General features: G+C 35.4%; 2 protein-coding genes and 1 long non-coding RNA gene across 5 annotated transcripts; 1 reads left to right on the plus strand and 2 right to left on the minus strand.

The window, feature by feature from the left end:
- Positions 1-565: 565 nt before the first annotated feature.
- Positions 566-5,185, plus strand: LOC106879305 (zinc finger protein 850). Of its 2 annotated transcripts, XM_014928810.2 has the most exons (3): positions 566-586; positions 1,115-1,184; positions 2,084-5,185. In XM_014928810.2, exon 3 carries the CDS (start codon positions 2,402-2,404, stop codon positions 4,265-4,267), a length of 1,866 nt encoding a protein of 621 aa, XP_014784296.1. In that variant the 5' UTR covers positions 566-586; positions 1,115-1,184; positions 2,084-2,401; the 3' UTR covers positions 4,268-5,185. The 2 variants fall into 2 exon arrangements, with proteins under 2 accessions (XP_014784296.1, XP_014784295.1); XM_014928809.2 differs by lacking the exon at positions 566-586 and having other exon boundaries at positions 595-1,184.
- Positions 5,186-7,859: 2,674 nt separating this feature from the next.
- LOC106879298 (zinc finger protein 239) lies at positions 7,860-11,920 on the minus strand. The gene is made up of 2 exons (XM_052975482.1): positions 11,832-11,920; positions 7,860-10,084 (listed from the first exon to the last, which is right to left on the minus strand). Exon 2 carries the CDS (start codon positions 9,741-9,743, stop codon positions 8,565-8,567), a length of 1,179 nt encoding a protein of 392 aa, XP_052831442.1. The 5' UTR covers positions 9,744-10,084; positions 11,832-11,920; the 3' UTR covers positions 7,860-8,564.
- A 1,794-nt stretch (positions 11,921-13,714) lies between these two features.
- On the minus strand, positions 13,715-23,497 carry LOC106879304 (uncharacterized). 2 transcript variants are annotated; one of them, XR_001410619.2, is made up of 5 exons: positions 23,274-23,497; positions 20,958-21,153; positions 20,659-20,759; positions 19,400-19,635; positions 13,715-13,980 (listed from the first exon to the last, which is right to left on the minus strand). It is a non-coding gene; the product is annotated as an uncharacterized LOC106879304 (long non-coding RNA). The 2 variants fall into 2 exon arrangements; XR_008266422.1 differs by having other exon boundaries at positions 19,597-19,635; positions 23,274-23,496.
- Between the last annotated feature and the right edge of the window lie 1,335 nt (positions 23,498-24,832).

The following is a 24,832-nucleotide window of genomic DNA, read 5'->3' on the forward strand; positions in this document are numbered from 1 at the left end:
TATATATACTAGCTGAATGCTCGCATTCTAGACAATAAATAGTGTTTATGGAATCAAGCAAACACCTGTTCTAGAGAAAGAGTGGCGATCTTCCCTGGCAATCTTACGGTACAATACCTAGAAATGCCACGAAGATCGCCGAAAGGGTATTTAGAAAGCTAAACAATATAGACGAACATATCGTTTAAGAGACGAGGTTAAAACAGACTTGGATTGGGGTTTAGGCATCAATTATTTGCTGGGCGTCATCGTATGAGATTTTAATTATACTGTCAAATATTTTCTGAAAATTTAACATTAGGATTGCTAAACTCATACCTAAAAACGTACGAGTGCCGAGTAAATTATAAATAGTAAGCAATTATCTCTTAGTCATTCTATTAATGTTTATATCAAACAGTTCACTAAACTAATTATTACTTAATTACACTGTCTCAGCTTTTATGTTTAATTTTTCACAAATACAAATGCACTAATAATTATTTCTTGTGTGATTTTGTTTACAAACTAATAATACCTCGTGCTTTCTCTTGAATGTCGATTTCCTGCTGATCATTGAGCATGCGTAGTTCAGAAAATTTCTTCCGTGAGCAAGTATATTATTAATTGAATAATTTCTGTTATTTTATTTCATGATCAAAGAAATTTAATAAATGCTAAACTAATTGCTAAAATACCAATACAATATAGGTTATATATAAATATATTGAATCTCATCTATATCTCAATTAAATATATATTTAGCTTCAAAGACTTTCACACTGATCCGGTTACGCACACAGAAAGAGATTAATTCATTTTTTTTTTACGTTGTCAGTTGCATAAATAAGAAATTATTAATTCATTAGTTTTGATCGTCTTACAGTACAGGCTTAAACTGATAATGAAACTTGATCACGCAATATATTGTCTCCTAAGGGCGAACTATTCACAACTTAGTAAACAATTTATTCTAAAATTACTTTCATAATCCACGAAACAGCCTCTTTACGTTTTGATTTTTTTCATATTTAATTTAATTCGTTTCCCTTATTTTTATATTGATATCTTTCCGTATTCCTAATTTTCAAATGTGGACTTTGAAAACAGTTTTTCGGGATTGTTTTTATTCCAGATAAACTGAAGTCGATAGAAAGTAATGTCTATCACTGTCCATACCGTTATAAACTGAAGATTTATACGAGGTATTTTTCTTTTTAACATTTTTTTTATTTAATCGTATTTTGTTCATTTACCAAAACAATGTTTCGAAAGAATACCATGTTTCTTTTTGTTTGATCTACCATAAAATTCATAGTACCCTGAAAGCAACTTGCTTTTGCTCTGCCGGGATTAACAGAACTTAACAACGACGAACCACCTGTATAATCTCAATGTGAGCGTTAGATCTGCTAGAAATAGCAACCGTATTCTTTAAATTATGCTCTAAATCTGTGGTTCTGTAATTCGTAGAGCAAATAGGATTGCACTTTGTGCATGAAGTCAAAATTATTAAGAATGGCATTTATATATTAAATTTTTTAAACTTATTAAATGATGTAAAATTATCAATGAGAAACATGAGCCTGTTTTGGCGAAATGAGAGTATGTCTATCTTCTTTGCAAATTGTTTTTTTTTTAACATTTAAAGTTATGAGTGATAAAAAGACTTTATAATAAGAATTTCAGTTTGTATTTTTCACATTTTTAAAACCTCTGTTTTCCTTGCTCGTTGTTATCAAAGAGATAGACACATTGGCTCGTAATGAGTTATGTTGTTTAAGATAAACGCTGACCATAGAAAAGGACAGAATGTTCATTAAGTGTAAGTCTAACAAGTCAGATCTAATCTTCAACCAATCAACTACATTTTGTTCATTATTCTTTACTAAAATATACGTTACACAATTTGAAGGTGTAACTGTGGTCTGCAGATATCTAGACTTCACATGTGGTTATAATGACAAAGAAAAGTGAAAATGAATTAAATAGTAAAAGTACAAATGTTTACGTATACAGTTTATCAATGAAAATATCTACTACTGTTTAATCTCCACTTTCTAAATATCGTCTATATTTTATACTGTTTCTTTCTTATTTTCAGAATATCAGGTGACATTTACATCAAAGAATTATTTTAATTCAAATGCATCGTCAATATTTACTAACTTTTGAAGAGTAAAAGAAGATCTTATACAGACACATAGGCTCCTGTTTATATTTTTCTCTATGAATTAGATTAACATAATTTCTATAATGCATCTGATGGAATGTACCTGAAATTTTTCTAAACTTGGACCGATTTGCAAAGAAGTTAACTGCATGATTAGATAGAAAGATCACAGTTGATAACACTACCTCAAGAATAAAATATAAAAACAAAGAAAGAAATTATTGTATATTGTGCTGAAAAAGAAAAATTATGGAAAATGAATTATATGAGAATCGAGTTAAATTTAAAGAACAGTCTACACAAATTAATTCTCCTGATAAGATGTTGAAAAAGATAGGGAAAATATACCACTGTGATATCTGTAAAAAGTCATTCTCTCATAAAGGTAACTTAAATACTCACAAACGCATTCATACTCAAGAGAAACTGTATCACTGTGATATCTGTGGTAATTCTTTCTCTCAAAGAAGTACCTTAACTAACCACAAATATATTCATACAGGAGAGAAGCCATATCACTGTAATATCTGTGATATTTCATTCTCTCATACAAGTAATTTAGCTATGCACAACAAACATATTCACAAGGGAGAGAAACGATATCATTGTGATATATGTGGTAAGTCCTTCATTCGAACAACTAAGTTAACTGTTCACAAACGTATTCATACAGGAGAAAAACCATATCAATGTGATATCTGTGATATTTCATTCTCTCATAGAAATAATTTAGCTATGCACAACAAACATATTCACAAGGGAGAGAAACGATATCATTGTGATATATGTGGCAAGTCCTTCGTTCGAACAACTGAGTTAACTGTTCACAAACGTATTCATACAGGAGAAAAACCATATCAGTGTGATATCTGTGGCAAATCATTCTCTGCAGGAGGTAACTTAACCAGACATAGGCATATTCATAGAGAAGAGAAGCCATATCACTGTGATATCTGTGGTAAATTATTCTCTGAACAAAGTACATTAACTATGCATAAGAGACATATTCATACAGGAGAGAGTCCATTTAGCTGTGATATCTGTGGTAAATCATTCTCGGCAAAAAATGCCTTAACTACTCATAAGCGTATTCATACAGGTGAGAAGCCATATTGCTGTGATATCTGTGGTATATCATTTGCTGTAACAGGTCAGTTAACTACTCACAAGTATACTCATACAGGAGAGAAACCTTATGACTGTGATATCTGTGGTAAATCATTCTCTGCAAGATGTAACGTAAATACTCATAAACGCATTCATACAGGAGAGAAGCCGTATCACTGTGATATTTGTGGTAAGTCGTTCTCTGGAAATTGTGTTTTAACCAAACACAAACGCATTCATACAGGAGAGAAGCCATATCACTGTGATATCTGCAGTAAATCATTCTCTCAAAGATATACCTTAACAAGCCACATGCAGATCCACACAGGAGAGAAACCATATCAATGTGACATCTGTGGTAAATCATTTTCTCGTGGAAGCACCTTAACTACACACAACAGACATATTCATAAAGGAGAGAAACGATATCATTGTGATATTTGTAGTAAGTCTTTCTGCCAGAAAACTGAGTTAACTACTCACAAACGTATTCATACAGGAGAAAAACCATATCACTGTGATATCTGTGGTATATCCTTCTCTACAAGGAGTAACTTAACTAGACACGGATCTATTCATACAGGAGAGAAGCCATATCACTGTGATATCTGTGGTAAATCATTCTCTGAACGAGGTACTTTAACTAAACACAACAGACATATCCATACAGGAGATAATACATATCTCTGTAATACCTGTGGTAAATCATTCCCAGCAAGAAGTAACTTGACTACTCATCAACGCATTCATACGGGTGAGAAGCCATACCACTGCGATATCTGTGGTAAATTATTCTCTGTAATAGGCAACTTAACTGCTCACAAATATATTCATACAGGGGAGAAGCCCTATCAGTGTGATATCTGTGGTAAATCATTCTCTGCAAGATGTAACTTAAATACTCACAAACGCATTCATACAGGAGATAAGCCATACCACTGTGACATCTGCGGTAAACCATTCACTGGGAGGGGTGACTTAACTAAACACAAACGCATTCATTCATGAGATGTACTACATTACTGCAATATCTGTAGTAAATCATTTTTTTTAAATGTCATGTAACTACATTATTTTATTCATACAGAATGATGGTATTAATTTCAACTCTGTTTATGATAAAGAAAATATCTCATAAAACCATAAATATATTCACTCGGAAAACGATATAACTGTATAACAACTTCCGTGTACCATATTTCATCCAACCACATCTTTATCTACATTGATGAAATAATTTTCCACTATGTGTGTGTACATGTGTTTAGATATGTTTGTTTTTACACTGACTCCAGTGGCATAGCATTTTTGCCCCATAAACAAAATACCCAGCAGCTATTCTGTGTACAGAGACATGGAACAAAGTACTTTTCTTGGAAAGATAGGTATGTCTGTATGGAACACTGCCTTGAAAAAAATCTCCTCCAACCCATGGTAGCATACAATAACCCCCACTAAAAATGGTGATAATATATGTGTATGTGCTTTTCTCAACTTGTCTTCACACGGACATCACTTGGGTAGTAACGATGTTTTTGTCTCACATACCTTCAATAGCTTGGCATCTTATGCACATTCTCATTTAAATTTTATTTAAAGACTATTGCTGTTGGTATTATCTATATAACTTCATGATTTCATTTATTTATAAGCTGATCACTTCATGTCTACAATATTCTGTTGAATGTGAATTTGCAAGCATCAATGTAGCCTTCAGTTTAATGTAAATGCAAAGGAGATATTTGTGAATTGTCTTCTGTTTTAAAGTCTGTTCTCCATGCTGGTTTCAGTTGACATGTCTTTTATACATATTTAATCAATCTTTTCTCATTTCAACTGTAAAAACCAGAATTCTGTGTTCTGGCCTTATCATTTTTTGTTAATATTTTTAATAACCTGGAATCGAAATAAAGCTTTGTTCTTCAATTATTTTCCTTATTCTTTTATGTACAACATCTAAGCAAGACTTACACTAACCTAGTCATAAACTATAGAATCCACAAGTTTGATCGATGTTTAGCAAAAGTTGTATATTTCTCCAAATTGATCTTCACTAACATTTCTATATTATTTCATTCAAAACATGAAAGGTATCATGTCGTGAATGAGAGATAAACAATAGGGTAACTTTGTATATTAAATGATAGTGCTGATGATTATCTTGTGAATGTATAATGTGGCCAACTGATTGATGTTACCCAAGTCCAAGGCAGCCTAAGGATAATGTATTGGGTTGTCTGGAAGGTTCGTGCCGATTTTTAAAGGAAAGGAAAAGGTTAATAAATACTTGCCATTACATTTTTAATCAACCAAATATGAACCATTTTGTTGCATAAAGCGTCACCATCTTTCCTTTAACTTGAAAATACCCTCTTCCCAGAATTGAGGTGGTTTCATGGCAAATAAGTCAAAAGGTAAGCTACTATAAATTAGCATGAAGTTTCCGGACAACCCAATATTTCCTAATCACTGATGCTGTGATGATGGTGGTGGCAGCTGATCTTCTGAGTGAACCAAGGAAGGAAACTGTTGTTGTAGGTTTTATCAGTCTTCTAAAAAATTTTATGGTTTCAAAGACATGATTTGAACTCAGAATGCACAGAACCAGAACAGGTAACATAAGTTCTGTTCACTGCTTTAAAAGTTCTACCTGCCCACTGCACTTGGCTGCTACTTAATTGATTGTGAAACGAAACACAAAGTTGATTTCAGCAAAACATTCTGATGTTCTAACCACCCTGAAAATTCATCACCTTATAAAATTTTATTTTACTCTTTTACTTGTTTCAGCCATTTTGACTGCGGCCATGCCAATGTCGTCTCCTTCATTGGACACGAAACTCAGCTTGCGAAGACTTATTGGGGCAAGCGAAAGCGTAATTGTGATGGCACCTGTGCCCAGCGTCGCCTTTCTGGCACTTGTGCCCGCAGCATGTGTAAGGACTTTCAAGCAAGATCGTTGCCAGCGCCCCTGGACTGGCTCTTGTGCGGGTAGCACATAAAATACACCATTTCGAGCGTGGCCGTTGCCAGTACCTCCTGACTGGCCTTCGTGCCGGTGGCACGTAAAAGCACCCACTACACTCTCGGAGTGGTTGGCGTTAGGAAGGGCATCCAGCTGTAGAAACTCTGCCAGATCAGATTGGAGCCTGGTGTAGCCATCTGGTTTCACCAGTCCTCAGTCAAATCGTCCAACCCATGCTAGCATAGAAAGCGGACGTTAAACGATGATGATGATGATGAAAACTTCCACTTGCACTGGCTACTTTTCAACCTCCTCTAAATTGCAAATATTTGGTAAATCTCCTTGAAACCTATGTCCTCTCCAACCCATCCAGATTCATCACCAATTGCAAAATTACCGTCAGTCACTTCATATCAACAAGGCCATTTGCCCATGGCATGTTCATTTCATCACCTTAAACATTGCAGCTCACACGCACACCTATATTGACTAAACTCTTCAAATTCTCCCATCTCTAAGATCTATTCTGATCTTTTGGAACATGCTATAATGTACTCCATTCCATGAAAGGCAACTATGCCAACTATTGCTCTGTTGTACTCACTTCTAATAATGGAGACAGCCATTAACAATGACATCCTCCGACACCTTAACCATTTCATTACCATATTCCTGTTGAAATAAACCAACTTTGTTTCTATTTTCAAAATAACTGTCATTATTAAACTGATGTTTGAAACATAAATTAACCTGAAATTTTGGTGAAAGATGTATTGAAGCTGATCTGGCTTTATATCGTCCCTGTTGAGTTAAAATCTTCCTTGGGTGTGTTGTGAAAAACCTAACTACCACTCCACTCAAACCCACACACCCAAGAAAGATGTTAACTCAACAGAGACTATATAACGCTAAGATCAATTTCAATACACTGCAGTCCAATGATGACTGACACTCTGAAGTCACTGTCAACAATATTCTTGTTTAAGAATATTGAATTTGTACTCTGCAAAAGTACAGAGTAACCCATCAGATTAGTGTAAAATTATTTTCATTATAACTGAATATAAAAACAAACATATTCTATTTTATAGCAATGTTATATATATAACCGAATATAAAAAAATGGAATATTTACTTTCATATTAACTGCACAGTGATGGTATTCATCAGTTATGACAGTACATTTCTCAACTATGTACCCATTTGTTAGGAGGCGCAATGGCCCAGTGGTTAGGGCTGCAGACTCGCGGTCATAGGATCGCGGTTTCGATTCCCAAACCGGGTGTTGTGAGTGTTTATTGAGCGAAAACACCTAAAAACTCCACGAGGCTCCGGCAGGTGATGGTGGCGAACCCTGCTGTACACTTTCACCACAACTTTCTCTCCCTCTTACTTCCTGTTTCTGTTGTGCCTGTAATTCAAAGGGTCAGCCTTGTCACACTCTGTGTCACGCTGAATATCCCCGAGAACTACGTTATGGGTACACGTGTCTGTGGAGTGCTCAGCCACTTGCACGTCAATTTCATGAGCAGGCTGTTCCGTTGATCGGATCAACTGGAACCCTCGACGTCGGAAGCGACGGAGTGCCAACAACAACAACAACCCATCTGTTGAATATATAAACAGTATATTTTCTTCATTCAAAAAAATATGTACACAAGTATTTAGAAAGAATCTTTTTATTAAAAACATAATAATGTTCGGTTATCTCTTCAAAGTTGATATCACTATAGTTAAATGAATTGTGGGGAAATTATCAGTTATTTTTTCCTTCCAGTATACAAGTATTTATAGTAACACACAAATTCTTTAAATAATTAAAATATTCATCACTTAATTGCATTAGAACAAAGACTGCTATGTATACCAAGAGAAAAAACTCTATGGTTATTTGGTGCATGAAAGCACGTCATACCTATTGCCAGCAGTAGACAATCACCACTACTTCAGCTGCTTGGACTACCAAATCAGGTTGTTTCGGCCTCATATCACCTTTTCAATCATAGTCTGAACAGCAGAAGTAGCAGTGATTGTCTTCTGCTGGCAATAGCTAAGATGTGCTTTTATGCACATCAGAGGCTATATTAATACTACCTTTGTTGCTCTAATTTATTGTTTAAATAGTTTGAACGAATACAAACACATGTAGTAAAGTGATTCCAAATAGAGTATCATTTACCACAGTAGTATGCTTCCTTTTTTGTATAAATGTACTTATGAGTAGTTAATATGTCACTGAAAGAATGATTTTAACACTAATACCAGTGATATGAATTATATATGAATGTGTTTGTGTATAGTTAAATCTCAACCTTTTAAGACAATCATTTGCCATAGATATCAGTGATATAGTTTTTCTCTTGAATGAATGTTTTTGTGTGCAGACAAATGATGATTTCGTGAGAAAGATTTATCACAGATGTCACAATGATATGGCTTCTCACCTGTGTGAATGCGTTTGTGAGTAGTTAAGTGACTAGTGACAGCAAATTGTTTTCCACATATATCACAGTGATATGGCTTCTCTCCTGTGTGAGTACGTTTGTGCTTACTTAAGTCACCACTTAGAGAGAATGATTTACCACAGATAACACACTGATATGGCTTCTCTCCTGTATGAACACGTTTGTGAGAAGTTAAGTGGGCAATTACAGAGAAAGATTTAACACAAATATCACACTGATATAGTTTCTCTCCTCTATGCATATGTCTGTGAGTGGTGAATTGATTTCTGAAAAAGAATGATTTACCACAGACATCACAGCAAAAGGGGTCTTCTCCTGCATGGATAAGTAAATGGTTTCTTAACTTATTACTTAAAGAGAACGTTTTACCACAGATATCACAGTGATACAGCTTCCCTTCCATGTGAATATGTTTGTGAGTAGTTAAGCTACCTGTCTGAGAAAATGATTTACCACACATATCACACTGGTATGGTTTCTCTCCTGTATGAATGCGTTTGTGTCTAATTAATTCACTACTTCCAGAGAATGATTTACCACAAATATCACAGCGATATGGCTTTTCTCCTGTATGAAAGCGTTTGTGCTTCGTTAAATCACTACTTGCAGAAAAAGATTTACCACAGATATCACAGTGATACGGTCTTTCTCCTGTATGAATGCGCTTGTGTACAGTTAAGTTGCCTGTATCAGAAAATGATCTGCCACAGATATCACAGTGGAATGGTTTTTCTCCTGTATGTATACGTTTATGTTTAATTAAGTTACTTCCTTGAGAAAACGATTCACCACAAATATCACAGCAATATGGCTTCTCTCCTGTATGAATACGTTTGTGAGTAGTCAAGTTACTACTTGTAGAGCATGATTTACCACAGATATTACAATGATATGTTCTTTCGCCCACACGAATACATTTGTGAATAGATAAGACACTTTTATGAGATGTTTTGTATGATGTCTTTCTTATTTTTTGCAGTATTTCATCATGAAAATCACTCATTTCAGGTTCTGTTTTATTCTGAACATTGTTGCCACAGAATTCATTTTCCATATTTTTCCTTCTCTCCCTTCAAAATATGGATATATTTCTTGTTTTCTTTTATATTATACTCCAAACAAATATTCCTTCTGCTAGATGCTGAGAACTACTTTGTAAATTTGTCCAAGATTAATTAGAAAGCAGAGCCATTTTGCACATGCTGCAGTCTTTTGAGCAGAGGAATTCTGCTGTTAATCTAAGTTCACAGGAAATACACGTAATTGTACAAATGAATTTATATAAACATGGGTCTATTTGTTCTGTACAATAGCATTCTTCAGTATCTAAAGCAGTGTAAATATTATTGAGACATCTGAATTTAAAAATTTTAAATGTGAATGTCAGCTGATGTTCTGAAATGACAGGAAAAACAGTATAAGATATAGAGAATACTTGAATCAACTGTGGGAATTTTATTACATTTTTATATTGATAAAGTGTACCTTTTTAATTTGTCATTAAAATTATATCAGATAACTATACATATTTCTAGACCTTCAAATTGCATAAAATTAAATTACAAAGTTATAGAGAAATTGTTTTGTGGAAATATTATTAGCTGTTGTTGTTGTTTTTTTGCTTCAGGCTAGCCTTGATTGAGCAGGTGCATAAACAAGTGTATTTCATCCATAACCATCCTAGCCTTCTCTCAAGCATTGTATATCTTGAACTACATTATACAAATGTACCCAACTCTTTTCAAGATGGTAATGTAATGTAATGTATGGTAAGGCTACCTTCTCAAGTTATGCCAACTCATGACGGTTTCCATGGCGTTTAAATTCCCCTCCTGGATAGGATGCTGATCTGTCACGAGATTAATTATTTTTACCAGTTGACTGGACCAGAGCAACAGATGAAGTGCTTTGCTCATTTTGTCCATCATATAAACAATTCTGTCAGCTTGCTGCCTTTCAGTACCTTGATAATGAAATATATTAACACTAACATGTTTTGATTTTTAGATGTCGGCAGAATTAATTACTATCTAAACAATTCCATTTTGCCACTCCCAATAAATATACAATATTCTACAGTTACTTGAATGTGATTTCCTATGTACCGTGTTCAGAAAGTATAATGAAGGTTGCATATTAAGTACTAGTTACAGTATAGCTGGATCATTAACTTACCTAAAGATAAGATAAGGAAACTTACGTAAAGATTAGTTAATGATAAACAAATGGCAGGGAAAGATACATTTTATCATTTCTTTAATCATTGGACTTCAGCTGTGCTGGAGCACGACATCGAACAAATCCATCCCAGTAGTTATTTTTTAAAGTTTGGTACTTATCTATTGGTTTCTTTTACCAAACCAGTTATGGGGACATAAACAAACCGACACTGGTCGTCAAGCTATGAAGGGTGGGAGGGATATAAACACTCGTACATATACGCACGATGGTCTTCAACACCAAATTCCGAGTATCAAATTCACTCACAAGATATTGTTCGACCCGGAGCTATATAAGACACTTGCCCAATTTCCCTCGCAGTGTGACAGAACCCAAAACCAGGTGATTACAAAGCGAGCATCTTAAACACACTGCCATACCTGCTAAATATGCAGATTATAAAAACTTTCGGCGATTTTTCGATACGTTTACGGTAAAGGCCGATATTTAGGACTCGTATCGTAAGATTGTCAAACTTGCTAACATTCACTCATGTATCGTTATGAACTTAACTTATTTAAACATTAATGGACGACAATCAATTTTGTTAAATAACGATCTTGTAGAGGTTGGCTCCTGTGAGATTTTGATTTTAGCCAAGATAATACAAACAGTGTCTTCTATTAAAAGTTATAAGATTAAGAAGCCAATATCAAAGGAAAGTATTCAACAAAGTAAATCGGTAGAGACTACATTGTACTATAGCGTCAAGCTGATACTTATACATATAAAATAGCTCGAATTCACTTTTAAGTCATATACAAAATACTAAAATCATCTCAACATTTGAGTTTCTATACACAGGAAGTAGAAATCTCTTTTCAAGTGTAACATTTTTCACTCTGCTATAAATACTGTAAGTCGTTTATTTAATTATTTACACACATTATCAAAGCCTTTAAGTAAATATCCGTCAACTTACCGTTATCAGATAAACAGCAATGAACAAGTGCTTGAGAGGAATAAGATTGAAATTGATTAATGTTTTAAGGTGTGCTAATTATTTCCCTTTATATGACTTCTTTTTTCGGCGGAGATCTGTTATATCACTTGATGTTAATTTCCTAGTATTTTTGGTTATTTCAACTATTTCCTCCGATTGAATATCTTTTCACCGTGTAAGATTACGATGAGTGTGAATAACAATGTTTAGGTTTCTTTGGCATTCTTTCGGTCTATGATCACAAATTGAAAGTGAGGAAAATTATCGTCAGCAATCAGTATTGATATTTTGAAAAATAATTGAAATTGAAATTTTTTTTTCTATCAGAATCGTAATCTCTGAGATCCACACTATGAACCCCCACACACACGAAACAGTTTAAAACGATATTGAGCGATGTAATGCAGTGGGGAATTAAAAAGTCGAGAAGTGATTAGAAATAGTTTCATCATCATCGTTTAACGTTCGCTTTCCATGCTAGCACGGGTTGGACGATTTGACTGAGGACTGGTGAACCAGATGGCTACACCAGACTCCAATCTGGTTTGGCATGGTTTCTACAGTTGGATGCCCTTCCTAATGCCAACCACTCCGAGAGTGTAGTGGGTGCTTTTACGTGCCACCGGCACGAAGGCCAGTCAGGAGGTACCGGCAACGGTCACGCTCGAAATGGTGTATTTTACGTGCCACCTGCACAGGAGCCAGTCCAGCGGCACTGGCAACGATCTTGCTCGAATGTCTTTTCACGTGCCAGAAAGGCGACGTTGGTAACGATCACGCTCAAATGGTGCCATTTACGTGCCACTGGCACGGAAGCCAGACAGCTGGTGCTCTGGCAATGACGGTTGATAATGCATGAAAGATAATTTATAAAATGTTGGCCTATCCTTTAGCTCCTTGTGACAAGAGCATCTACCAAATTTACAGACTCACCTTAATAACTGTACAGCGTGAAGTATTGAAGAACGATCAGGATGCTTAACATTTCAGGTGAGATGACAAAGGACTGAGATGCCTGGCACTTTGCTCTACAGAAGAAGACTCATGCTTTGCTGCAGAAGTGTTAAGACCAGTCCCTCTGGTGGTGAAAAGCACCTGTGCAGTGCCATGTAAAAGCACCCAGCACACTGTGTTAGGGCATCCAGATATAGAAACCATTCTAAAGACTGGAGTCTGGTGCAGCTGGCCAGCTCTGGCCAAACCCATGCCACCAGCATGGACAACTGATGTTAAATGATGATGATAATTTATCAAAAGTTTGTTGTTTTATGTCACTCAAATGTGGGCCCATGCCCTTGAGAAATTTTGTGTAAAAAGTGTTGCTGCTCTTGAGCAAATAATTCAACCATATTTGCTGTGAATGTTCTATCCTTTAAAGGTAGCACCTGAGCATGGTGCAGTGACCAGATACAAGAATAAGCAAAATCATGTGCTGTTTTTCAATGGAGCAACACAATGGATTCAAACGAATAATAATGAATAGTCCAGGAACTTGATTTCAAAGACACTATCTTATTAACCCTTTGCCAGTCCAAAGCATTTTTGTAAGTTCATCCTAAACGTCCATACTTGCTTCCAGACTTTTAGTTAGTCCCTTTTTTTTTCTTAACATAAAAAAAAGTCCCAAGTTACTCTGGTATTTGAAAAAAGTTGGGAATGTGTACCATACGTGATACATGGATGCCAGGGAAATTATGTTGTGTACCACATGTGATACATAGGACAAGCAAATGGTTAATATTTTTAATACTCTGGAAAAGTTGTTTCTGTTGGTTTTCCTAAATTTAGCATGCAAAATGTAGAACAATGTTGTTGATGAGACACTAAATTATCAACCTCAGTAAAAAAGCAACAAACTCAAATTATTTCAAAAACATATTTTTATTATTCAATAAAACATAATTTTAATCAGTCTTCAAAATTAGACACAAGGCCAGAAATTTCAGGGAAAGGATCAGTCAATTACATTGACTTTATTTATCCCAGAAGGACAAAAGGCATAGTTGACCTCAGTGGAAGTTAAACTCAATATATCAGACCATGATTAAATGCTGCAATACATTTAAGTTTGACACTAACAACTCTGTCAACCCACATTTTTTAGACTGGTACTTTATTTTGTTGAATCCTAAAGGATGGAAGAATGAGGATAAACGTAAAACACAGTTGAAAGGCTTGATTTTTTTTCTCTAAAAATATGCCTAAAAGATTACATCATACAATTATGAAATCTGTAAAAAGTCATTTTCTCAAAAGGATAATCTAACTACTCACAAACGTATTCATACAAAAGAAAATCCCTATCACTGTGAAATGTGGTATATCATTCCCACAAACGTGTTCAGTTTAGTCAATGTCTGTGAGGATAAAGTAGTGCAATAGTAACAGCAACAAGATATAATGGGTGAGTGACAGAAGAGCAGTTCCCCAATAAATCAGAATATGCCAATGCTGGGTGAAGCCGAGGGACTTGGGGGTGATGGTGATAATTCCTAAGCTATACCACCCATTCACCTTCCCCTTAGTCAGGAGGGAATCATGCCATAAGTGATGAAATTAGACAAATTGCATCAATATTCTTTGAGGAGATATGAAACCTGACTTTCCAGTCTCTAGTCTAAATATCAGCATTTCTTTGATCCCTTTCAATTGTTACTACCCTTATCCACCACCACTACATCAAGCTATTTGCTTCAACCACCATCATAAATCAAGACTGTGTAATCACCTCTCGTCTCTTAAACATTGTTATAAAGCTACCAGCCAATCCCTCGCAGAGAAAGTGTGTGAAATAAGGAACAGTAATCCTGAATTTGAGATTACGTGGAACAGAGGAGGGCCCCATCATATTCTAATAGAAGGTATGGCTACACCAAACAGTACAAAATATTAAAACATCAAGGTAACCTACTAAATTGAAAAACTGAACTTAGTTTATCAGTTTGCACCAGATTCAAAGGGTGTCCACGTACTTAAAACCTGTTACATAATGTTTACCACGTGTCATCTGAGCACAAAACCTGAGAACTCTTTACAAAATAGATGTTGAATGTGGTAAACGTCATGTTTCTGTCTGCCCTCAATGGTTCAGACTTTAGAATGATTTCAGGTCAAAAAGAGGGATACCATAATTCTATGACAGTGAGAAATGGTTGAGCTACCAAATTGGTCCTTGCAGTGCCTGGCCTGTGTGTCTTCCACTACCATTACTGTTGAGCAAAAGTAACAGCAAAAACCAATCATTGATACAGAAGTTGCAGAAATTTGACAACTGGTTTCTGACCTAAGCCTAGAAATAATGGATATTAAAACAAAAATTTGTATTAGAACCTCACAATCAGTGATCATATTGGAATGCCTTGCTTAAAAATTTGCCTGCAGCCCTTGTTGAATTTAGGTGCATTGAGAAAGCTACTGAAACTGGTGCACATAAAGTAATTGTCATTGGCTTATCTGAAGAAATAACTGATCTTCAGGCATTTGCTGGCAACTCGTCCAAGTACTTAGACTGTGTGCTTCCAAAGAAAAGACAATGGAAAATATGCATAATGAAATTTAAACCAGAATATAACATAGGTGTATCTTATTATGGCATATAATGACTCATTTTAACATGACTAGAGTGGTTATCCCATTATCAAATAAATCAATAGTATATTTTCTCCCTTCTGGAAACATGTTACATAGAATATGAGTATTCTGATAAAACGCTTTTCCAAAATTATCACAATGGTATGAAGAGTTTGTTAGCTCACTGTTATATCTTCTTTACTGTATGAATACATCAATGGATATACAAGATATTCTCTTGGCAAAGAATGACCTTTAGTATTGATATGGTTACTCTTTTGTATAAATATATACATGTATAGTAAAGTGACTTGTTCATAACAGCTTTATGCTTGTTTGTTAAGTCACTATTTCAAGAGAATGATTTACCATAGATATCACAGCAATATGGTTGCTCTCTTGTTATAGATAAAGTAATTCATTTACTTCTTTCAGATAATGATTTACCACAGATATCACAGCAATATGATCCTTTTCCAATATGAATCAACTTGTATGTTAAGACACTCCCAGCAGAGAATCATTTACCACAGATATTGAAGTAAATGATATAACACACAATTCTTGAACAAAATTAAAACTCTCAAGTCCATCAATATGTATAATGATAAGGAATCTTCCAAAAATATTTGAGTAGCAAAGGAACACTTTTGCACTGGCTTAACCATAGTAAAAACAGAAACTTCATGAAGGCCACTGAGGCAGTCATAGAAACTTGCTGAAGAAAACAATGTGTTAAAAGGTTCCAGAGAAAATACAGCAAGAGGGTATACATCAGGTAACCAATGGACATGGAGAAAATAACTAAGTGTTGTATTACAAGCTGTAAACTTTTGAAGACAAAGTAATTTTGAAAAGAACTGTTGAACCAGTTATTTTGCACAATTATGACTCAAACAGTCCCTCAGGAAGTACAAGTTAGCATTATTGCAGACAACAAGCAAGCTAAAAACAGGCCAGAAGTTAGTACTGTAGACCAAAATCAATTGCCTGAAGGTACATGTTTAGAACTGCTTTCCACTGTATTTCAATCATGATAAAAGAGGAACCATTTGGTACAGCCAAAGTGAAGATGATTGATCCAACAAATGGAAAACAACACAAAGTAGTTCCACAATGTTCATTTCAATTTAGTCTGCATTATAGATCTCATTGTTGCACACCATGTGGAATTTATGGTTATTAACCAGGCTGACAACTGCAGTCCAAGTAGCATAAACAAAAAGTATTCAAGGATGGTGTAGGTACAATAGCAAGGAATACAGAAACTAGAGACAGACAATGTGGCCCAGCCCATCAAGTTCCAATTAAGGCTGAACTACAGAAATGAACTCATGGCAAACTAAGAGTATACATGAACTTCAAAGTTCAGAACTCAGCTCTGAAATACGAATTTTATTTTGTAGCAATTATAAAGGATGCCTATCCTAAAGATGCAAGAGTATTTTACCTTGATAGATTATGCCCAGGGTATTGGCATATTCAAGTAACAGAGTTTACCATATCGCAAAGGTCCTACAGACAATTCAAATGACTTTGTCTATTCTTTAAATTGGATGTATTCATCAGAAACGTTTCAGTAAAAACTACAGTGAGCTTTGGTAGGGGTGATGTATTGCTGACAACAATGTCATAAATTGGAAAAGCATTGACAGATACAAAATGTAACCAATGGCCATGGAGAAAATAACTAAATGTTGTATTACAAGCTGTAAAATGTTGAACCAGTTATTCTACACAATTACAACCCAAACAGTCCCTCATGAAGTACAGCTGATGGAGGATTCAGAGCAGCACTTCAACAAAAGCAAAAGTGCAGCCACTAGTACATCAGCATGGCTCTGAGGGATGTACAGACATACTATGCCACAGGAGAGGCAAACTTGGAGTGCCCAATTCCTGGAATTATTGTACCTCGGATTACTGTTCCTATTGGATTACGCCATTCCTCCACCAATATACTTTGAGATATATTCAAGTCACAAACCTATTAGGGAGATAATGCAGAAGCCTTGAATGAGATACTAAAGGGTTTGCAAAATATACAGTGGTAATTAAAATATTATGATATTAAGGCATTCTCTAAGCTTGGTTGTAAGCAATATTTATCAAGACATACCAAGCTTAATTGTTTAGGGATGAAGCTCAGTCACAAGTCAGCATTAATATATTGGACAAGATGTAGTGTAAACCACATATTACCAGGATTGTGGGATACAGATGAGAGAAAATAGATAATCTCAGAAACACAATGTCTGTATATTCTGGTATTATGATAGCTGTGGCATGTGGCACCTTGAACCATGTGAGCAATAATGAAATTCAATCTACAGTCTGCAGCAGGGTTTGCAAACATACCCAAACAGAGCTAGAAAATGTGTACTGGGCCAATGATGTCTGTTGAGATTGAGGATCAAGAAGCCTTGAAACAAGCCAAATGAACTCCATGCCTAACAAAGAATAACACTGATGACCCAAGGTATGGAAAACCCTTTCAATTGACTTGTTACAATGGCAAGACAAAATTTATGAACTATCAACCATTATAGCAACATGAAAGGTGACAAGCCAAAAACAGACAACCAGAGAATCTCATCATTTACATTGACCCTCAATTCCCTGCTCAGATATGTATAACTCTTTTGCCACCAAACAACCAGTTCCTACCACCCCAAGGGGCATTTTGCTATAACCCTCATGAGAATGATAGGTGTTGGTGACATCATTGAAATGACTGTCACAAAGAAATAATTATGACAAAGAATACATTCTTTGAAACCAGTAAATTGAAATTTGAAGAAATAATTAATGACTGTAGTCATATGAATTTGCATCATCTAAAAACACGCGAATGTGGATTAGCTATGGTTAATTGGCAAAATTATGTGATATAATGACTGAGTATTTTATTGCTAATCCAGTTAGACTTGGACATGTTGGTCATATTGTAGAAAGAGACAAGTCAGTCTTTAACAGCCGAAAATATGTTATTAGACACTGGCACTAAAAGGAAGAATTTGAACTGACAGGAAGATCACCAAAGACCAGTTGATACATCTCCTTGCTGAAAACATGGACAGCAATGCTAAGTTACCACAACTGGCCAAGGGAATATCTAAGAGCCTGTGGTACTTCAAGAATGCCCAAAGGTTGCCTCTGGCCTACAAACACAACAGGAGGCATGAATTGTGTCCACAATCTAATTGATTACGGTTAAGTAATTGGATCAATTGTTTCAGCATGAAGTACAAAAAGTGATGCCCATCGTCAATAATTGCATGCTCCAAAAATATTCATCACCTTAACACAGTTACAAGACTGCTTCTCAGTACAATAAGCATGTACCAACCATGCAATCAGGGAATTATTAAGACATACAGAAAGTTTGTTGTTGTTTGTAAGCTAGTTTGTTGTTGTTTGTAAGCTAGTTTGTTGTTGCTTGTAAGCTAGTTAGTTTTCAGATGTACACCTCAATGATGTTTCCAGATGCTGAAAACTTCAGTGAAGAGGACAAACTGAATGTCCTTGATGCATTGTACATATCAAAGACAGCAAGGAAAGACACCACAGCAAATTCCATAGAGAACTGTGTGTAATGATGCAGGTTTCGAGAAACCAGAATCAGAGCACAAAGGAAGACAAGACCAGTTGATGACAATGACGAGGGCAACATTTCCTTGGGATACAGGATATCATTCCTACTATTTCTACAGTGGCAGACTTCACAAATGTTGATGAAAATGTGAAAACCACTTAACCACAGGAAACAGGGGATTGAAGGACATAAAGCATTTAGTGGACTGAAAAATAATCATCTCATTCTTATTATTATTATCCATACTATATAACAAAATAATGATATAATCTCACTATCTATGAATATCTAAAGCTAATTAGCCTATATCTTGCAGAGAACGACTTACCATAGTGATATGGTCTTTCTCTTGTATAAATACATTTGAGAGTAGTTAAGTTACCTTTTTAAAAGGATGACTTTCAACAGTATCATATAGGTATGATGTTTTTACACCTCTATCTTAACCAACTGTGATCTATTCCGAAGCCTGAAAATGTAGCAAATTCCTTTCTAATGTTGTCCAAGTTTAATTAGAATGCAAAATCAGCTTGTCAACATTCTGAACAATGAAGAGAGATATTTTGCAAATAATCTCACCCAGAGCAAATATTGTTTCTGCCAATGTCATCAGATATTCTGAAAGAATAGAAAACTAATATAAGATATAGAGGATAAATAAAAAGTAGAGATTAAACAATGGAAATTTTACATTTCAATACTGATCAATTTTTTATCTGAACAACTGAATTTTACGATTTATTAAAATTACACTGTACAACTTTGTGTGAAGTCAATGTATTTGTAGATTATACATAGACTTTCAGACTGCCCATGTGGTCTCAGGTTCAGTCTCACTTCACAGCATCTTGGACATTTTCTATTATAGCCCCAAGCCAACCAAAGTCTTCTGAGTGGATATGATAGGTAAAAACTGAAAAGAGCTCATCATAGATATTTATATATATCATCGCTTTAACATTCCTTTTCCATGCTTATTTAGTTCAGATGGAGTTAAGACAGATTTTCTATGACTGGATGCCCTTCCTGTTTCCAAGCAAAGCAATATTTATCCATGATTAGGCATTGTTTTAGAATTTTGGAAATGACATTCAGTTATAACAATCACACAATGTTAAGACAAGGAGACACAAACAATCTCACATACATATATGATGTGCTTCTTTCAGTTTCTTCAATTCAGGACTTAGAACATGTCATGACAAGTGATGGTTGTAAATAAGCATCATTGTCATGCAAGTGATGTTTTGTTTCCAGTCTTCCATGGAAAATGTCTGGCCTAGGGAATGTTACCTTACTAAGAAACAGGTGACTGTTGGTGACAGGAAGGGCGTCTGGCCATAGAAAATCTGCTTCAACAAATTTTGCCTGACCCATGTAAAAGGACGTTAAATGATGTTAACTCATTGGCCTATGATGAAAAATATTTCAGCCATGACCACATCTTTCTTCTTTTAGCCATCTAGATTCACCTTTATCATTGTTTAGGCCCAAGACAGATCTGACTGGACAAATCTATGATCAAAAACAGGCTACTTTCAAGAATGCTACTAATTTTATGACACTTCAAACAAAATGGAAAATTAAACTGATAAAGAGATGAGTAACATAAGGTCAAAAAAAATAACTAACAACAAATACCTCAAATCCATTTCAACAAACATCAGTTGAATTGGTGGTAAATTGTGACTGGATGTCATGATTAGTGTTATTCATGTGGATAACCGTGTCGGTGACGGTAGCTGTCAAGAGAATAAAAGTCGGTCTTGAACATCAAAGCATGTGTGGTATATCAAAACAAAAATATTAAATACATAAAATCTTTTTACGGATTTTACCGAACACACCATCAAAACTGCTGGGAAGGAATGACATAAGATATCTATATTGAAGGAATGCCAAAAAAGGCTAAAGAAAAAACGGTTTTAAAGTTTACTTACTGATATAATTGTGAATTGGACTCATATCCCCAGCAGCAATTCTTTTTTTGACACTTGCTGACGATAATATTTTCGTTTCTTTTCGGTTAAAAAACGAACATTCCGTCCTATTGCTGATATTCACCAGCATTGCGAAGTGCTCCACAATCAAACCTTCCTTTGTCCACTTCCTTTTCTGCTCAAAAATTTACATAATCTGTAAAAACAAAAAATGCGATTGTGAGAAAAATCCTTTTCGCTTTCATTTAATTGTCGAATCATGCCGATTATCACGGATTATTTTTCTTACACTCGTTTCCTATCACTATACCGATGTCTGTGATTTCGAAGCTCGCTTTGCAACCACCTGACTTCGGATTCAGTTCCGCTGCATGACACCTCATATGTCTCCTACTACATTCTCACGCAGACCAATCACTTGGGAGTGAAAATCGTAGGCGGAAAGTGTAAGTCCATCATGCATGTATATATGTGAGTTTTCGTATTTGCTTGTCACCACCACCACATGACAACTGGTGTTGGTTTGCTTACGTAGCAGTAACTTTGCAGTTCATTAAAGCCGACCGATAGAATAAGGGTAGATTTGTTCGACTAAATCCTTTAAGGCGATTCTTCAGCATGGTCACAGGGTTAACAAACAGTTTAACGTCGTAAAATCACGCAAGTAAATTGTTCTTCAAAAAAATTGAAGTATATTGCGACAGTTACATCTCGTAGTTTAATGGAAAAACTATGCGGCGTACCAATGCATCCAACACATAAACATATATTTAACATGAAAATCGTACATATATTTTATACAAGAAGACAATCACATTTGTGGGAAGACAGTAGTCACTAATGCTCATGAAGATATGGTGAAAATAAATCATCACTAGTTTCTAATTTTCACCTAAGTTTCCCTTTGGCTAACATCCATCGCCCTTCTAATGTCTATGGATTTTGTCATCATTTGGATCAATAGAATTGAGTGAACGCTTGGCAATTTGATGAATACATATAAGTTGCCGAGACCCACATAGTAAGTGCACCCATCAGATATCAGACGTACGGCAATCAATCAGAATAAGTCTCAGGCTTGTCAAGGTTCGCCCGTTACTTTCCGTGTGCTTGAGAGCACGTGTTGTCAAGTCTCAGACTTGTCAAGATTCGCTCGTTACTTTCCGTGTGCGTGACAGCACGTGTTGTCAACTGTAAACATGAAATATCACTAATACAGCATTTTCTACACACATACATATACATACTATTTTTGTATGCCGTATGGGCAACAGTAACGAAGGAATGCCTTTGTGTGTAGAATGTAAATAACAAAATGTCGCATTTTAAACTTGGCAAAAAGCCTTGGATATTTATAATGTGCGAGTTATGTATGTATATGCACAAAATTCATACATACATACATAACTCCTACATTATAAATATGCAAGGCTTTTCTCAAGTTTAAAATACGACATTGTTTTTGTTATCTACATTCCACACACATACATACTAACAAACAAATCTTGAGAAGTCGGAAACTTATTTCGATTAATTGCCAAACGTGCTCTTTGAAATTTTCATATATCACTATCGTCACTTCCGGCTTATTTTCCAACGAAAAACTGCATGTGAAGTGGCCAATCCTCTAACTGAAATAAAGGATATGGTATCAAATTTTAAAATTCGGCGGGTTTAGGATTAGCTACCCCTTACATCGTGAGGAAGGAAAAGGATACATAATTATATGCCCACTTTCTTACGATTTTCAGTATCCGTGTTTCAAACAAGAATTACGATTCTGAAGGAATTTTGGCCATCATTCATTTTGACATTCGAAAGATTGTCGGAATGGCTGTCACGATTAAAATGAAATGTTTGTTTCTTCGGTATTTTCGTCATTTTATAATATCTCACATTCTGAAACATTCGCATTTTTTCCTCCTAAAAACCAATGTTTTTCAAACTTCTTAACGCTGACCTTTCACCGTACCTTATGTGGTGCAAAGGTACGTTCTTTTACGCTTAGACTAAAACTCGAGGATAATAATTAAAGTCGTATATACAAACGAAAGCAAAACATTCTATAATCGAGCCAAGCTGATCGTAGCACTGCGTCAAAGTAAATTTTCTTCCGCGGCCTCCTTCCACTCTCACATACCCAACAATGTCCTCACATCGACACAGAAGGTAATTTCATATAAATCACGCCTTTTCATCATAAAAAAAAAACATTAACAATAAAAGCTGTTTACAACTTGATTAAATAATCGAGTCGTAAATAGAATAAGAATATGAAATAAATAATCAACTATTATATATGTATACATTACTTACATGTCAATGGAGTGGGATTGTGAGAAGGTCAAAATGAAACCCCACAATGTCGTTAAAATTTCATCTTATGACAAATCCCCACAGGAGACAATAGCATAATGTTTTGCGTTAGATCTTTATATGAACCTAACATCTGACTGATTACCATGTATACAAGTATAACAGTCATTTGAAGCTGATCAACTGCACAGCTTCCAGGGTTCTGGTAGGAAATGAAATGAAAAGAATTGATCGAGACACCGTGTACACCGGTTAAGTCGTTTCTCATTGGCTAATGGTGTTCAGGTGGTCTGTGACATAAACTGATCGTTGTTGTTTAGCCCTAGGTCAGTACTACAGGAGTAGCCTATGGTATGTAATTCCTAGGCTGAAATGTTAGAAGTGATGCAAAATTTCCATTGACACTTTACAGCTCAAATTTCACTCGACAAGTCGTTCATGCGTCACCGTTTTTCTTAAGCATTTACAAAAAATATAGAAACGAATAAATTATTGAACTTTTTAACACAGTGAAAATTTTATGAAGTTGTAAAACTTCAGTGGGTATGTAAAAAAAGCGGATTTGTTATGGCGGAAAGTGAAGCGTTCACAAAACTGAAACATGCGACACTGGAGTAATTTACACGCCGACTAAGTGATTCATTGTATGGAGTGCTGTGTGACACCCTGGACATGTTGCACACTGCCCAGTCTATTTTTTCATCTCTGTAGATTCTGTCGATATCCTCAGCAGAGGAACGCAAGGTGTACTCCATCAGAGCCTGAAAGTTGCTGTTCCTCTGCATTTTATTATTGGTGGTGTGCCTAGCAGTAGTGTTTAGGAGGGTAAATACGGCCATTGACGGTGTAGCTATTTCTGCATGCATGTGTTTTTTAATGTGGGGAAATTGTTTTAAAGACGCTTTTGCAAATGTTTAGCCCCAGATAAACCTTGATTGCGCAGTCAATACGATCAAAAGCCTCCCAACCATGACTCTTCAGTCTTTTTAAGGGTATCCAGAAATGCAAATTACATGTCATTATTGTATAACTGACGCTGCTTAAAATTTTTGAAACGAAACGACAGGTTAACGCACTGCAGCTTGTAGACGTAACCTCTTGACAATATTGTTATGCTATTATTGCCAAACAAAAAACATAAGTCATTTCCAATTAAAGTAATTCTAGTTAATAATTTTTTTGATGAACGCGAACTTGTCTATGAATATAGTCTTTCTTCGTTTAATGCTTGTGATCATTTAGTAGGCCTGTGTAAAAGTATATATGAAAATAAAACTGTTACCAAAGTGATGTCTCATCATATCAAAATGTATTAACCCTTTGAAGTCGGGTATAAATAGCAAGTTTTTTCATGCGAGACGCAAAAAAAGGGTGGGGGGGATAGATGATAATCAATCAAATAACTTATAATGCAAACGTGGCTTATATACCACAGCCGTCTTCAGAATTTAGCAGTGTGTCAATAAGCCACACCCGGTCTTAAAGGGTTAATATTGCAAAGAACGTGTTTGTCCAACACTTCGATGAAGATTTTCTAAATGAACGTCTAAAAATAGGAA

The sequence above is a fragment of the Octopus bimaculoides genome, chromosome 21, assembly GCF_001194135.2.
Source record: "Octopus bimaculoides isolate UCB-OBI-ISO-001 chromosome 21, ASM119413v2, whole genome shotgun sequence".
NCBI classification, from domain to species: domain Eukaryota; kingdom Metazoa; phylum Mollusca; class Cephalopoda; order Octopoda; family Octopodidae; genus Octopus; species Octopus bimaculoides.